At 38.1% G+C, this 15,734-nt stretch overlaps 2 protein-coding genes and 1 non-coding gene across 33 annotated transcripts in view; 1 reads left to right on the forward strand and 2 right to left on the reverse strand.

Annotated features, from left to right (window-relative positions):
* Window positions 1–3,975, reverse strand: part of UTP18 (UTP18 small subunit processome component) — a 56,286-nt gene extending 52,311 nt beyond the window's left edge. Inside the window, exons 1-3 of the mRNA XM_004480453.4 lie at window positions 3,637–3,975; window positions 1,981–2,093; window positions 36–134 (exon numbers count right to left, since the gene is read on the reverse strand). Coding sequence (XP_004480510.1) covers window positions 36–134; window positions 1,981–2,093; window positions 3,637–3,975 — 551 coding nt within the window. The remainder of the gene's footprint in view (window positions 1–35; window positions 135–1,980; window positions 2,094–3,636) is intronic.
* On the reverse strand, window positions 1,624–1,745 carry LOC111761139 (small nucleolar RNA SNORA28). Its single transcript, XR_002794588.1, has one exon. It is a non-coding gene; the product is annotated as a small nucleolar RNA SNORA28 (small nucleolar RNA).
* Window positions 3,976–4,121: 146 nt separating the features above from the next.
* The window catches only part of MBTD1 (mbt domain containing 1), a 63,853-nt gene continuing 52,240 nt past the window's right edge, over window positions 4,122–15,734 (forward strand). For 5 of the 31 annotated variants that reach the window (XM_071210570.1, XM_071210564.1, XM_071210577.1 and 2 more), the window contains exons 1-2: window positions 4,122–4,449; window positions 8,868–8,966. Coding sequence is in view for 3 of the 31 variants with exons in the window: in XM_058283942.2 (XP_058139925.1) it covers window positions 4,715–4,735 (21 nt within the window). In the remaining 28 variants the exon portion in view is untranslated. Of the gene's footprint in view, window positions 4,736–5,368; window positions 5,429–8,867; window positions 8,967–15,734 lie in introns of all 31 variants that reach the window. The other 26 variants (XM_071210568.1, XM_071210563.1, XM_071210579.1 and 23 more) reach the window with 18 other exon arrangements.

Genomic DNA, 15,734 nt, shown 5'->3' on the forward strand with positions numbered 1-15,734 from the left:
ATACCTCTTGATAACTCATATGATAAGACACTTACTCTTCTTTAAGTCTCTTTTGCAGCTGTTCTTTTGATAGTTTACTTTCACTAGCATTTTTCATCATATCTTTCCGAAAGCGATTGTTCACCATGTCAACCCTATAAAAGACAAAACAGCATGCTTCAAATGTTTAGTCAACAAAAATAGTTGCCTTTAGCATTCAGAAAAAACAATTTCACAACATATGTCAAGATTTGTAAGATGCTGAATCTCATGCCTATTTTCCATTCTTCTCCAAACAAAAAGGAATCTCCATTACTTCAGATCATCTAGCTTACCTTGCAAGAATATTTCAAATTCATGACTTACCTAGTCATAGCATATACCATTAACCAAAATAAATTCCAGATAAATCAAAGAACTATATGTATAAATAACCTTTAAAAAACGGTTAAAAACAATAGAAAAAGTATCCCAAAAAAAGTAACAAAAATATCGACAGAAAACTAGGAAAAAAGCTTGCAATAAATTTGACATATAAAGGTTTTAGAGAGCTGATACATTCAAATCATTAGGAAAACTGCCAATGAACAGGTAAGACATAATAAAAAATTCATAAAGAGAAAATACCAATGACTAATAGCAAAAATGTTTTCTCAGTACAAATTAAGAAAAGATAGTATTTCTCACCCATCAAACTGACAGTCTAAAAAAAAAAGAAGTCATTGTTTATGAAATTGTAGTGATGAAACGGACAAAATTCCATGGGAAGGTGACTGGTAGAACCTCATGGCGATAGTTATCCAAAGCCCTAAAACTGCTTATGCGCTTTGATGAAGTGATTCTATCTCAAAGAATCTTCCTCAAGGAAATAACTGTAAAAGTGTAAAGTTAATTCATACTATTAGCTATAATACAACCTTTCAAAATGTTTATGAAGGTTTTTAAAAAAGAAAAGAGGAAGCAATGCTTGCAATATAACCTTAATTAGAAAAAAGACAAAATGCTAAACCACGGTACATTCTCGTCTGTGAAAATATACATTATGTGTACTGTATATTTTTACATGTGTGTCAAACATACATTTTTAGCCTTTCCACAGTTCTAGGCACTGTGCCAAGAGTTCTATAAACACTATTTCATTTAATCCTAACAGCCTTCTGATATAGTTACTTTTATCATTTCACAAATGAGAAAAGGTAGATTCCAAACTTGCCCAAAGACACACAGGATATGGCCAAATTAGGAGGCAAACTGAGGTCTGACTCCAAACACTACGCTCTTTTTTTTTTGCCCATTTCTTACATTCTCATTGTTCACAAGAAATATCCTATCTATATTCCCTTCCCTGCTTTTAAAGAGTCCAATGACTACTATGGATCCCCTTCCTTCAGAAAACCCTAAAATTCTAAGGGACTCCATAGATCAAATTCATCCGCCATATTTTGTTGGTAAGAAATTCAAGCATTTCCCATTCTTTCTCTTTATTATGTAATCATCTAGGTATTTCTAATACGCTACTGCTGGGCAAAATTAAAGTGGTGATGCCTCAAAAAGCAGGCAGTACTGGCCCTTTTGTCCCTCCCCTCCATCCCTCCCTCATGAACTTAAGCCGAATCTTAACTAGGTTTTAGCCAGCAAATTTAATCTGTTTAAGCCTTTATAACGGCTTGTCTCACGGAACAGTGAACATGGGAATAGGTTAGACTTTCTTGCTATAGCAAGCAGAAATTGTGCCAGAGTTTTGATCATCTGACACAGAGTTGCTTGTACAAACACTATGCTCTCCTAGCTTTCCTATACAGCAAAGAAAGGGAGAGAAAGGGAAAGAAGTATGTAAATATGTTAACAGTGGTTCTCAGCTGTGGGATTATGAATGTCCTTTTCCATGTTTTTTATATTTTTGAAACTTTGAATCGTATTTTCATAATGATAATTTTTAAAACCCGCAAAATAACTTTCCAAGTGATCAGCGGAATTCTGGAAAAAAGTTAGGCAACTTACATTTCCTCATCTTCATCTTCTTCATCCACCCAAACTGGCTTCTTGTAAGGTGGAAAAGTATCTTTTGCTTCATTCTCCACTTCTGAGTCACCAGATTCTTCATTTACATGAACCTAGAGAAGACAAAATGCCCTAAAAATAAGGTTTTCATTCGACTTGTAGTCAGGTGGATTGTAGAATGCTTTGTGTTTGAAGTCCTCTGATGAAACAATGGGATGGAATGCCACCAAAGTGCTAGAGGCCAATCAGAAAATGAAGAGACCAGTGAACCACCACCACACCCTGGATAGGTGAGGAAAACTGGAAGCCAAGGAAAGTCAACATGCTGAAACAAAAAGATCAAGTAAACAAGAACAAAAAGTAAGCTGATGGATGACTAAAGGAGCAGGACAGATTCCAGACAGAAACAGACTAGTGTCAAAAATCACAAATGTCATTAGTTCCTATCTCATACTCTTAGAAATAATCCTTCATTTCTCTTAACCCTGTTTGAACCCTACCTAAAGAAACCATACTACAAAACTTAAATCTTAATCACAGGCCATATCCCGAAGTAAGCTTAGGAAGAGATTTCTATTTATTCTATTTAAGGACTTATGCAAAGTCCAACAAATCTACAAGAGGCCTTGACGTGACTTAACAAATACTTAAACCTTTTCCTGACTGGCTATGGAAGTCACACTATATTCCAATTAGATTTCAGCAGCTTCTCCCATAATACCCAAAGGTTTTGGAAATCAGTTTGCATTTGACATTTGGCTAGGTCCACATTCATTTAACAAACATCTACTAAGCAATTCTGAGGCTTTCCGTGGCCACTCTATCTAAAATGTCACAGACCTCCTCCACAGCACTTATCACCCTTCCCTGAATGCTTTTTTCCCCTCTCTTTCTCTCCAGCACTTGTCACTAACATACTTGAGATTTTCTTCCTTATTTCCCTACCTTGTCTCTTCCCTTAATATGTAAACTCCAAGAAAATAAGAGTTTCTGTCAGTTTTGTCCATTGGTGTGTCTACTCCAGTGCCTGGATCTCCCAAATTCGGGAGAAAAGCCATACAAATAACAAAAAAAAATTAAAAGCATAAAACATTATTAGCAATTACGCAGGGTTTGCCAAAGCCGGAAGAATATCTGGCACCAAACAGGCTCGCAAATATTTGTTGAATAAACGAATACATAGTAATCCTAAAAGTTGGTGTGCAGAATAATCCCAGAGGAGACCGTTAAAATGCAGATTCCCAGGCCCAGGCCCAGGCATCTCGATTCCACAACTAAAATGTAACTCCACAATCTGCATCAACAAACACAGCAAGAGACTGAAGCAAGTGCTCGACCTACCACGCTTGGGGAGGGGAGGGGGGGACATTAAGTTTTGGGGAAAAATTAAGATGAGCCGCGAAAATGTTGTGGACTACATGTTGAGCACCTGCTGGGTACCAAGGCCAGGAAGGCGGAGAAAGGCGAGGTCTCCGCCCTCCGAAGACTTCGTCTGGCGCCCGGAGGCGGGGGACGCACAGCAGCGCCCCCTCGGCGCCCGCGTTCGCCAGCTCCCTCCCACCTGAGCGCTTCTCTTCGCCGCAGGTCCCCCAGTCTCCGCCCCCGGAGCCCCGCCGCTCTCGGCGCGCCCCGCCCGAGCTCGGCGGCCTCTCTCACCCGCGGGCCCCGCAGACGCCGCAGAAGCACATCCTCATCACCCTCGACGTCACCGAAGACGAGCTCCTCCAAACACTGCTCCACCTCCGGTTTGTCCTCCTCCAACACCAGGCGGTTCTGCTGTCGGAGCCGCCTCTCCTCAGCCGCCGCCACCGCAATCGCAGCGGTCGCCTCGCTCAGCTGGGCGGGGGATTTCCGCTGGGATGAACGAGCAGCCTTTCGAGCCGGTCCGCCTGGCCTCGCTCCGCTTCTCCGGTCCTGCTTCGTTCGGGTCTTGGAAGCGGGCATCCTTTCGGTTCTTCGACTCGGTTTTATCCGGTTCCTCCGCTCTGGCGGCATCGTTGGGTTTGAGAAGAAACGCAGGCGCTCACGTGGAGCCTTACTGCGCAAGCGCCGAGACGCCTCGCTTTCCGCTGCCACTGAAGGCCGGGAGGAGCCGGAAGGAGCCGGAAGGAGCCTGTGCAGCCTCCCAACACGTGACCCAACACGCCCTCTCTACGCAACGCCCACTACTCTAGCGAGCCCCTCCCCACGTGGGAGTTCCTCCCGGAGAACCAATCTTCCGGGTGAAGTGGGAAGCGGCGTGACAGGAATGGAAAATTTTCCCAACTCATCTTCGCTGGTGCAACATAGTCAAAGGAGTGCAGAAATCCAGAGTATAAACCAAGATGATTGAATGAAACTTCTACTCTTCTGGTTTTTAACCACTCGACTAAACCCAAGCCCCGATTACTTTTTCCACCCCTTCGTCTTGGTACGGCCCAAAGAGTACGGAGCCTGCAGAGGGTCTCACGCTGGAAGAAAGAGAGGAGGGTATGGAGGGGAGCGGGCCAATCGTGGCGCGGGTCACGGCGCAGGCGCGCTTTGGAGGGAGGGCTATGCTAATGTTGTTGATATCCTGGGGCCACCAGAGTTAAAGGGGGGAAATCCGGGGGTTGCCGCAGCCGCCGCCAGTCTGGGCCCAGCCGGGGACCCCTTGTAATTGCCGCAGTCCCGGGGAGAGGCGCTTACCCCCCAGCGCGGGGAGGGGGCGCCGCGGGCCCGGGGAGCACGGACATCCCCTACCCATGAGGCCCTGATGGAAAACACAAAGGATCTGGTGAGAGCCGAGCGCGGCAGCCGCTTTGTGTGCAAGGTGGGGGGGACGCCTGCAGCTCCCCGACCTCAGGGACTCCTGCAGCTCCCTGACCACTATCCCAGGCCTGCTTCTCTATCCCACGCCCCCTCTTCCTCTAAAGTCCCCCTCCCCCTCCCGGCCGTTAAACGATTCAGGGTCTCCCCTCCCCCCATCCCCTTAGCCCCGGCCTCACTGGGGTTCCCCCTGCGCTGTCCATAGTCTGGAAAATTTTTTGAGTAGGAAGTTTTTCTCTGAATCTTTGCACTCCCTCCCCAGCTCTGGAGGGGAATTGGGGAGGGAGCTGGATCGGGGACTTTTCCGTTTTTTAGCCTCCCCGGATGGGAGACTGGAGTCCATACTTCCCTCAGAGCGAACATAGTTTTGGGATTTTGCTGGGAAAAGCGCCTATCCGCCTTTGGGCCAGTGCCGCAAGCCATTTCGCACGTGGAGGTGGAAATTTTGAAAGGGGGCGGGGTGGGCACGTGTGGGAGGAAGTGGTGGGAGTGGTACTTGGGAAGTGGCCCCCTAGGCCGCTAGTCTAAAAGGTGCTAAGTCTTTGGGCTGCGAAGGACCATGGTGTTTTTCCTTTGTGAAATAAGAATCCTAACATTTCAGAGTCGGAAGAGCTCTTAGAGGTCACCCAAAGCAGCCGCCCCCTCTGCAGCCTGTCAAGTGGTAGGTAGTCTGGAGGCTGCTTAACTCTACAAACTAAGCACTCTCTGCAGCCCAAAGAAAAAGCCAGTTGTGTTTTTCAGTAGTTCTAATTGTTCGCCTACCCTCGTTAGACCCTTAGTCTCATTCATGTCCTTGTTAAGTTGCTCCTTTTTTTACTTCTCAAATTTTCTCTCAGATCCTCCTCAACCACCCACCGCTCATTGCCCTATATTTTCTTTTGTGTGCCAGGAAAGAACTGCAGGGGAGTGGGGGAAGGAGAATTTGAGAGATAAGTGAGGGCCAGCCCAAAACTTTGCTAGGTCACTTTCAAGTGTGCTTGCGGTACATGTCTGAGAATGACATTTTTCTACAAGAAGCTAGGGAAATAGTCTGGGGATTTTTTTTTTTTTTTTTGCTATTTTCTATCGCTTTTGAAGTTAGATATTATAGCATCTATGTTCTGTCACAAGGCTCATTTCCTTGTTGCCTAAATCACTTTCCTTAAGGATACCCAAAAAAATTGTCTCTGGGGATAATAAGCTGTTAGAAGCATCTTCTGGTAGAGGGTTTGTTAGAACAGCCCGCGGACCCCCCGCCCGCCAATATGTATTCCTTGCAAGCTAATTCACTTTCCTTCCAAGGACCCCTTATCATTAATACTTTCATTTGGTTTTACACTGATTTTATGAGATTTGAAATTTATGCAACACTTTAATATTTGCTTAGAGTTTGTGATATTTTTTAATGCTCTTTTCAGTAGTATGGAACATCATTTATTTCCCGATAGTTGAAATAGTTCAGTTTCCTGGGGTTTTTATTTAAACTATACATTTTTAATGTTCTCCTTCATTTGGTGAGCTACGCTGCTTCCAGAAGTAATTTCATTAGCATACCAATCTTGGGGGTACATGTTTTCTTCTAATATGGTGAAGCGGGAATCAGGACATAAAAATAATGTAGATGCATTGAAAACCAGAAAATAAATTTCGGTTTAAGCTTCTAGTCCCATGTATAAAACGTATAGCATATTTTTTTCCTCTTTTTTATGATTTAAAGAGACTTTTGCTTATTGTGTGTATGCTTAGGCTGTATTTTTTGTTGTTTACCCCAGTACCAAGGAGTGTTTAAAAGGAAAATAGCTGTCTTTTTTTTTTTTTTTTTTTAACACCACCTCCTTTCTATGAATAACAAGTAACTTCTATTTATACAGAACCCCATAGTCAAGCTTCTGGGTAGCTTGCAAATTGTGGAAAGAACTGGCCTAAATAAGTCTGTTCATAAGTATCTTATGTTCGGCCATTTTTTTAACCATCCAGTTTTTTATTATGCAAACTTTGAAATACAGTAATAGTCACTAGAATTTAATATGAATAATAGATAGTGAAAAAAAGTAATAGAACTGTGTTGTCGTATCTTTAAATTTTTTATTAGTATGGAGTCCCAAGATGTTTTCCTGCCTACTTTAAACATGCACTGTCATGACTTAAATTGGTTTGGAAATATTTACCTTCTAAACATACTAGACAGGAACAACTCGTTTTATTTTTAAAGAAGATACTGCTTTTGGGGGGGGGCTTATTACATGTTGACCTGATTAATATCTAAACCATCCTAGATACTCAGATGTTTCTAGTTCCTTAGTTATATTGGAAATTGAAACAAAATAATTTACTTTAATTTGCTTTAAAACAGTTTAGTATCAAAAGAAGATAAAACTATAGTTTAGAAGTAAAAACAACATATTAATGTCATTAGTACTTAAATCACTAAATTACTAAAAGCCAAAGGTATTCTGTGATCTAACTGACCACATTCTGAGGTTAGGCAAGTCACTATCATTTGGGTTACTCTTTGTTTTTCACTTTTTCATCTTTAAAATGAGTGCTTGTACTGTAACATTTAATATTTTCACATTTATAATTTTATTTTAAATTTCAAGTCAGTATGTATCATTAGTCTCAGGATGTCAAATCCAAGAGATAGGTAAAACATCAGAACAGTAGAAGAGGAAGGACTTAAAATAGCAAAACAAGCTAAGATAAATATCCTACCACCAGGGTATTCTTAGCTGTCAAAGACAGTTTTTGATTTTATATAAAGATTACAGATTGATTGTTAGAGTTAATCATGAATCTTGAATAAACTTTTTAAGGATTTTTCCCCCACAAATCTTGAATGTCTTTTCTTGCTTTTCTGTAACCCACAAGAAAGAGGAGAGAGAAATTAATTTCCATTTGAATAAATCCTGAATTTGAGAGAGACAAGTCAGTATAGTAAGAAGGGCACTGTGATGGACTAGGTTAGAGTTGCAATTCTACCACAAGTAGGTCCATGACACTTGTTGGGCAAGAGCCTCTGCCTCAGTTTCCTCCTCATAGATTTGAGCCAGTGAAATTATGCTGTGATGGAAATGTTCTATATCTGGGCTGTCCAGTATGGTAGCCACTAGCTACATTTGGCTATGAAACACTTAAAATATAGCTAGTGTGATTAAGGAACTGAGTGTATTTTATTGCTTTAATCAAATTTAAATAGTCATGTGTGGCTATGGCACTTCCTGGCCTATGATCCTGGGTGAATTGCCTAATGTCTTGGACCCTTGGTTTCCTCATCTAAAAAATGGGGTGAGTGTTGACCCTGCTTCCTTCCTGAGGTTTATGTAAACGTCTGGTCAGATGTGATCACTGCATAAGGAAATGTAAGCTATGGTAAATGAGAATAAAAATAATAAGGTATCTTCCCTGAATCCCATTTTCTTTGACCCTTTTCACTGTGATATCTAACTCCTGTACCTATTCTTACAGACTTGTTGTATATGGTACTCATTTCCCATTTATCATATACCAATCATCATTTTTAGTTGATTTGGTATTTTCTTGTCCTCCCAACCAATTGGCTAGTTTGTACTCTAGTTGGAGAATAAGCATAGTAAGTCTAACTTTTTTTTTGTATTTCTGGTGCTTAGCATATGATTTGTAATATTGCCCAATAAATATTACCTGATGCTATTTAATATTTTACTTTTAGAATTCAAAACTTTAATTTGCTAGTTACAAATTATTTTATATACCAGAGAACTAGTCCCCTTGTGTATGTGTTATGTTTAGCACAATTTAATTCTTTCATTATTAATTCCCTATAACTGTAATTGATCATGATTACTTATCTTTTGAGCAACTGGCTCCAATTAGATTTTTTAGATATAAACAGCAAGAGAATGTCATCTTTTTATATCATTGTTGTAAGGTGTGGCAAGTCAGCATGATACTGAATAACCTGTTTAACTTATTTTTATTATGATAGTATATTAAGTGATCTTATTTGATTGTTCAGAGCCAGTCCTAGTATGAATTCTGTTATTTGATATAGAATTAATAGCGGTAATGGTCTTAAAAACCCTATAGGCGAGGCCACTGTGTTTCAGACTTAATTTTGACATGGTCATCTTATTTTTAATCAGCTTTTCAGGTTCATACTTAAGGATTCGTAGCTTTCTTCTGAAGAGCTGAAAACCCATTCATGTGAATTATTTTATTTTATCATACATCCTTCCAGTGGGGTAAGTGGCATTTTCCTTATTTAGAAGCAAGGGAAACTGAGAAACAAATTAACTATTACATCTTGTATCCATGGTACAACCAGAACTTGAACCCAAAAAAGTAGAAATTTTTATTTCTTATAACTATCAAAATATAGCTTCATTATGCTCACTGTTGGTTTAAATCTGAAAATATTGTCCTGAGTACTTTTCACTTTTTGTAAATGAATTATTCAGGACATTATTGCTTGTTCCTCTTGATTATATCATTGACTTGAATTTATTCTTCCTTGAACTTGTGAGAAATAAAAACCCAATAGTCACAAATCCATAATCATTTATTTTCTTTACAGTAGTAAGCTTAGAAAGAGTGAAGGCATTGATTGCTGTTTTAGGCCAGTGAGCTATTTCAGTATGCCAGACTGCACTTTCCATCCTGAGGGTGGAATGAGGAGGAGCTAGCAATAACTGATCTCTGGCTCTCACTGAGTTCAGTCATCATAGTGTATTTCTTAATACTATTTTGAATTAGTGTACTTGTGCATATAACATTCAAATATAAGTTTTTAGAAAATATACTTTCTTGTGCATAAATACAGAACTTTGAAAGTTAAGTGGATCACTGCTCACTATTGTTTTGGATAATAAAGCATACATGAAATTTTTATAATATTCATTTTGAAAATATACTGTTACTACTTGGTTAAGTATTTATATATGCTTGCATTTAGAACCTCAAATATTTTCTGAAAATTTTTTTCTGGAGAAGTTAGCAGTTTTACCAAAATTTTTCGTTGATGATACTAATAAGTTAAATGGTTACACCTGTTAATTTTTTATAGATTTTATAAGGAGGAAGGTTCATCTAGACAGCGGTTACATTACGAAAATGAAATTCTGCTGAGACTTTTATTTCTTACATTTTTTCATTATAGAGGTATTGCATATTTGCTGTTAAAAATACATATACGTATAGAAAAGTTAAAATCGTCCTCCCATTCCACTTTCACACTGTTAATAGTTTAGCTAGGACCTTTCTGAATGCACATTTGAATGTAGCTATATTAATCTGTTCATATGTTCCTGTATATTGTTTCTTTTAATAAAAAGTCATGTTGTGCATATTTTGCAATTTTTTTACTCAGTGTTTTACCAATTGCTAATCTTTCCCCTTACTGTCAGATTTTCTCCAGTTTTTTGCTATTACACTATTGCTGCCAGAAGTATCCTTCTACATATATTCATTGTGTCCTTGTGTGACTATTTCAGGAGAGATTCCTGAAAAAGGAATTACATGGTCAAAAAGACATACTCATTTTCAGTTTTAAAGAGTAATGCCAAACAGACAAAAAAAGAAGACAAAAAAGTAATGCCAAATTGCTTTCTAAAAAAGTGGCATAAATTTATATTCCTTCCAAACATATATGACAGATATTGTCAAATATTATCAGTTTCTTTCATTTTTACAGGTTTGATTAATGAACAAAAGGTAAAGCATGTACTTTACAAAAATTAGCTTTTTGCAGATATTGTTAAATATTATGTCTTTCATTTTTACTAGTTTGATTAATGAACAAAAGGTAAAGCATGTACTTTACAAAAATTAACTTTTATCAAATACTTGCACATGATTTTACACTATTAATCATTGCTAGAGGGTCTCTTGCTGCATTCTTTTCCTCTTCTCAATTCAGCTGCCATGAAACAACTATTTAAATTCTCTTAGCTTTTTCATATACTTTCTGAGTCTAATTCTAAGTATAGGCTTATATTACTCAATTAATTTATAACTTTTAGCTGTTACCTATTGAGTTCCTTTGTGGTGAGTAAGGCATTCACATATATGCCCAATATAAGGCAAGGTTTCCTCACCTGCAGCCACCCCTTGCTTTATATTCAAGACCTTCAATAGTCATGTAATCTGATTTTTCAGTTATTTTATTTTGAAGAACGAAGTACTGAAAAAGACATATTACCTGAAACAGTCATATTTGTTATTTGATGCTTGTTTTCTCTGTTTACAAAGGTTAGCTGACAGAATCAACATGTGTTAAGAAAAAAATAAGTTAAAATTTAAGACAGATTTAAGATTATACCCTGGATTCATGTTTTAGCGTTCATTGTAGCGGTATGACCCACTGCTTCCCCATGTAAAATGGGAGTAAATATCTGTTACAAGAATTAGATGAGCTATATATTAAGCACCTAGAATGGGCCTGGTACATATTAAGTAGTCTATAAATATTAGTTGTAACAATCAAACCTTTTACAGGTCACTAATAAAAACAATTCAGTAGGAAGTTATGGAAATTACAGATTCCTACAGGGCAAAATGTGTTTCTGAAGCAAATTAGGTGAGAATGAATATAATTTACTCTGGAAAATTGTTAGATGACAGAGAAAGGGAATCAAATGAAGATAGATTAAAGTGTTTGAAAAGCAGAAAAAGCAGTATTTCTAAGATATTATATCTTAATAATATTGCTTAAATATATATGTATAAACTTCTGGATCTAGAGGATAATAGCAGCAGCCTGATTGCAACTTACCCCATTCCATCTCCTGCCCCAGAAAACCCTATAAAATCAACAAGGAATACATATAAATCACATACCACCCATCCCTTTAATAATACTAGAATACAATACCACAACCTTTAGGTTGCCTGTAACTAGAGAAATAAACCAAATTCCAAAAGCTCTTTCTGCCCATTCCTGTGGATGTGAACAGTGGAAGAGAAACACAGTAAAAGATTCACTAAGAGTAGAGGCGCATGGTGGACTTAGATGTGTGAAAAAAAATCACTAGAAAGAGAAAATTCAACACTAAGTTCCAAAATACTGGACACAGGTCTTGAGATTTGACAGTTCACAGGACTAACTTTAGAAAAAAACTTGAAAGTAAGCAGGTACAGAACTGGCAACCTTAAATAAGCATTCCTTTCATAGGAAGAGGTGGTATACTCTTTGGAGACATGACAGTGGAAAGAAAGAAAAGGAAAAGTATGGATCCTACAGAAAAGAAAGAGAAACTGATAGAGGGAGTTACTGATCTAGGAACTCTGCCTGTCAAATGAAAGAAAGAGATAAAAGTAGACCATATCCAAATAAAATGTACAATGTCCCATACCCCAGAATTTTCAAAGGGACTTATTAAAAAAAAAGAAAACGTGGATCAAAGCATTTCGGCTGATGAAAATCCCCACCTCTCCCCCACAAAAAAAGAAAAACCCGAAATAAGAAAAGTGACACAACATTTTAAGTGATAATAAGTATCTCCAAATCAATAATTGGTACTATGGGAAAAAATAATTGAAATACAGAACTAAGAACAGAAATGAAGTAAGAAGTTGATTGAACTAAGAAAAAAAATTAGAAGAAAACAAAATCTTGCCAGAAATGAAGACTAAATTATAAGGTTCCCAAGGGACAAGGGATTCAAATACAAATTGAATAAAGGGTATTGGGAGGAAAGAAAACAACCATCACCAAGACAGTGCAATTTTTTTTAATCGACAAAATTGTTGAAATGGAAGCAAACTTCTGTGAAAAGACCATGACAGTGTTTCATAAATAACATTGGTTAGGGTTAAAACCAGTCATAAGACTATTGACTGTGGTTTAGGTGTTATGAAGGAGTCAAAGGATACCATCTAAAGTCTAAAACATTAGATAAGAAAAAAGGGACCAGGTACTATAAATGATACTAATATGAAGGTAAGCAGTAGAAAAAATAGAAACCTTCCAAAATTCTGAAAGAAATATATAAAAGAGCAAAGAAAACTAGGATCAAGTACAGGGGTAGGAGTTATGTAAGTTATGTGTCACATAATACACACAGGAGTTGTAAAATATGACAGACTTGAGGTCAAACATCAGTCATTTCAATAAGTAAGGATTCCCTTATCAATTAAAAAAATTAGAAATTGGCCTTAGAATGAAAACCCAACTTTATAACATACACAAAAGACTCTGCTAAAACAATGATTCAAAAAGCTAAAAATAAAAGGATGGACAAAGATATACCAGGTAAATGGAAACAATAAGAAAGCAAGATTCACAATGCAGATGCCAAATTAGAAGTCAAAGAGATAATTATTAAATGAAACAAGTCAATGCTAAAGGCCTCAATTCATAACAAAAGTAACAACTTAAAGTGTAAATGCACCAAATAACACAGCAACCATCTATAAAAGCATAAATTAGGAAATGCAAGGAAAAATAAAACACTCAGCACAAGATAGGCTTACTGGACAAAAAGTAACATAAAAGATCTAAACAAAGCCGATCTTCAGGACATAGACCTATCATCAGACTCTAATAATAGAGAATATACTGTCAAACATAAAAGGAATACTCACAAAATAATCTTTCATGTTGTTCATATATTAGGGCATAAGGAAAACAAGGACCCATATAGGAATACAAGAAATTTAAAACAAAACCAAAATTCCAAAGAGCTCTTCTACTTTGAAATTATGAAAATTACACTGCAAGCCTTATACAAAAATGTTCATAGCTTTATTTTGTAGTGGTAAAATCTGGAAAAGGAGAAGGGAGAAACTGAGGTATTGATAAACTAGAATATACAACACTAAAAGGTGAGAACTACTCATGCAATAACATGGATGAATTTCAAATATAGTAGGCTTAGAAAAGCCAGACAAAAATCATAGTTTGATTCCATTTATATAAAATACTAAATATATGCAAAACTTACCAGTGATATGATGCAACTCATATCATCAGTTTCGTGACCGGGCAGAGGCAGGTGCTGGGAATTAAGAAAGGACACAAGGGGGAAGCGGACTTGGCCCAGTGGATAGGGCGTTTGCCTACCACATGGGAGGTCCGCGGTTCAAACCCCAGGCCTCCTTGACCCATGTGGAGCTGGCCTACATGCAGTGCTGATGCGCACAAGGAGTGCCACGCCATGCGGGGGTGTCCCCCACATAGGGGAACCCCACGCGCAAGGAGTGCGCCCCGTAAGGAGAGCCGCCCAGCATGAAAGAGTATAGCCTGCCCATGAATGGCACCGCACACACAGAGAGATGATACAACAAAAAGAAACACAGATTCCCATGCCGCTGACAACAACCGAAGTGGACAAAGAAGAACATGCAGCAAATGGACACAGAGAGCAGACAGCAGGGGGTTGGGGGGAGAGGAGAGAGAAATAAATCTTAAAAAAAAAAAGAAAGGACACAAGGGAACTTCCTAGAGTGAAAGAAAAGTTATACCTTGATATGCATTTAAACTTTTGTCTCACCAAAAAAAGAACAAAAACCTTGTGAAACAACTCTTGAATAAGGGAGAGAATACTGATTATTAGAATCTGTGAAATATTTGGAAACAATGGACAGAGGAAAATTCAAAGCCTAAACCACCTATATTGATTAAAAATGAGTGAAAATAAATTCCCAGCTCAGGAAAGAAAAGAACAACAAAGCCGAAAGAAAACACAAGAAATAATAAAGATAAAAGTGGAAATTAAATGAGAACAGGAAAACAATACTTCAATTTAATGAGTCAAATCTGGTAGTAGAATATAAAATAATAAATTTTTATATATATTCACAATAACCTGACAACATAAAAGAAAACTATATTTGCAATAGCTGCAACAACAAAAAAAGACTTACACATAAATGTAAAATTCCTAAGGATTTACTTTTGAAAGAAATGTTAGAAACCTAAGTGAAGGGAGCCGATGTGGCTCGGTAGCTGAGCGCTGACTTCCCACATACTCGGTCCCAGGTTCAATCCCCAGCCTCTGGTACCTAAAAAGTTGATTTTTTTTTAAAACTATATGATGAAAACTAGAAAGCATTCCTGAAAGATACAAGATAGACTTGAATAATTGGAAAGAAATCCCTTTATCTTAGGTGGAACATCTATTAAGATGTCAATTCTTCCTAAGTTCAGTAATAAATTTAGTGAGCTCCAAATAAAAATACCATAATTTCCTTGAATGGCACTAGACTAGTTACTATGGAAGTTCATTTGGAAAAATAAGTATCCAAGAATACCTAGGAAAACATTCAAAAAGAAGATCTATGAAGAGGGTACAGCCCTACTAGGTATAAAAACATACAGAGGTAAGTGGATGTGGCTCAGGCAACTGAGCTCCAGTTTACCACAGGAGATGTCTGTGGTCCAGTTTGCAGTTCCTTGTAAAGAAGACAGCGAGCTGGTGTGATAGGCAGGCATGGCAAGCTGACACAACATAATGATGCAACAAGAGACACAAAGAAAAACATAATGAGAGAGACAACAAAGCAAGGAACAAAGGTTCCTGGTGCCTCTTAAAGAAAAAAAAGAGCTGACATAGCAGGATGGTGCCACAAGAGACACAGGAAGAGAAAACATAATGAGACACTCAACAAAGCAGAGAGCAGAGGTGGCTCAAGTGATTAGACACCTCCCTCCCACATCAGAGGTCCCCAGTTCAGTTTCCAGTGCCTCCTAAAGTCACAGTACACAGCAAGTGCAAACAATGACAGAGTGGTGAGAAAAAAGTAAATAAATAAAATCTTAAAAAAAAAAACACAGAAAGGTGTCTGTAATTGTAAAGCATGATATTGGCACATGAATACTCAGACCAATGAAATAGTGTAAAGGCCAAAAACTGATCTAACTACGTAATGGACATCTCATACTTAGGGTATTTCAAAGTCACAGAGACTAAGGTGGACATTTTAATAAAGGGTGTTGGGAGAACTAAATACCCTCTTGGAGAAAGGTCATAATAAATCCATTATTCACGCCACACATAAAATAAACTCAAATG

This window comes from Dasypus novemcinctus, chromosome 21 (assembly GCF_030445035.2).
Source record: "Dasypus novemcinctus isolate mDasNov1 chromosome 21, mDasNov1.1.hap2, whole genome shotgun sequence".
Classification (NCBI taxonomy): Eukaryota; Metazoa; Chordata; class Mammalia; order Cingulata; family Dasypodidae; genus Dasypus; species Dasypus novemcinctus.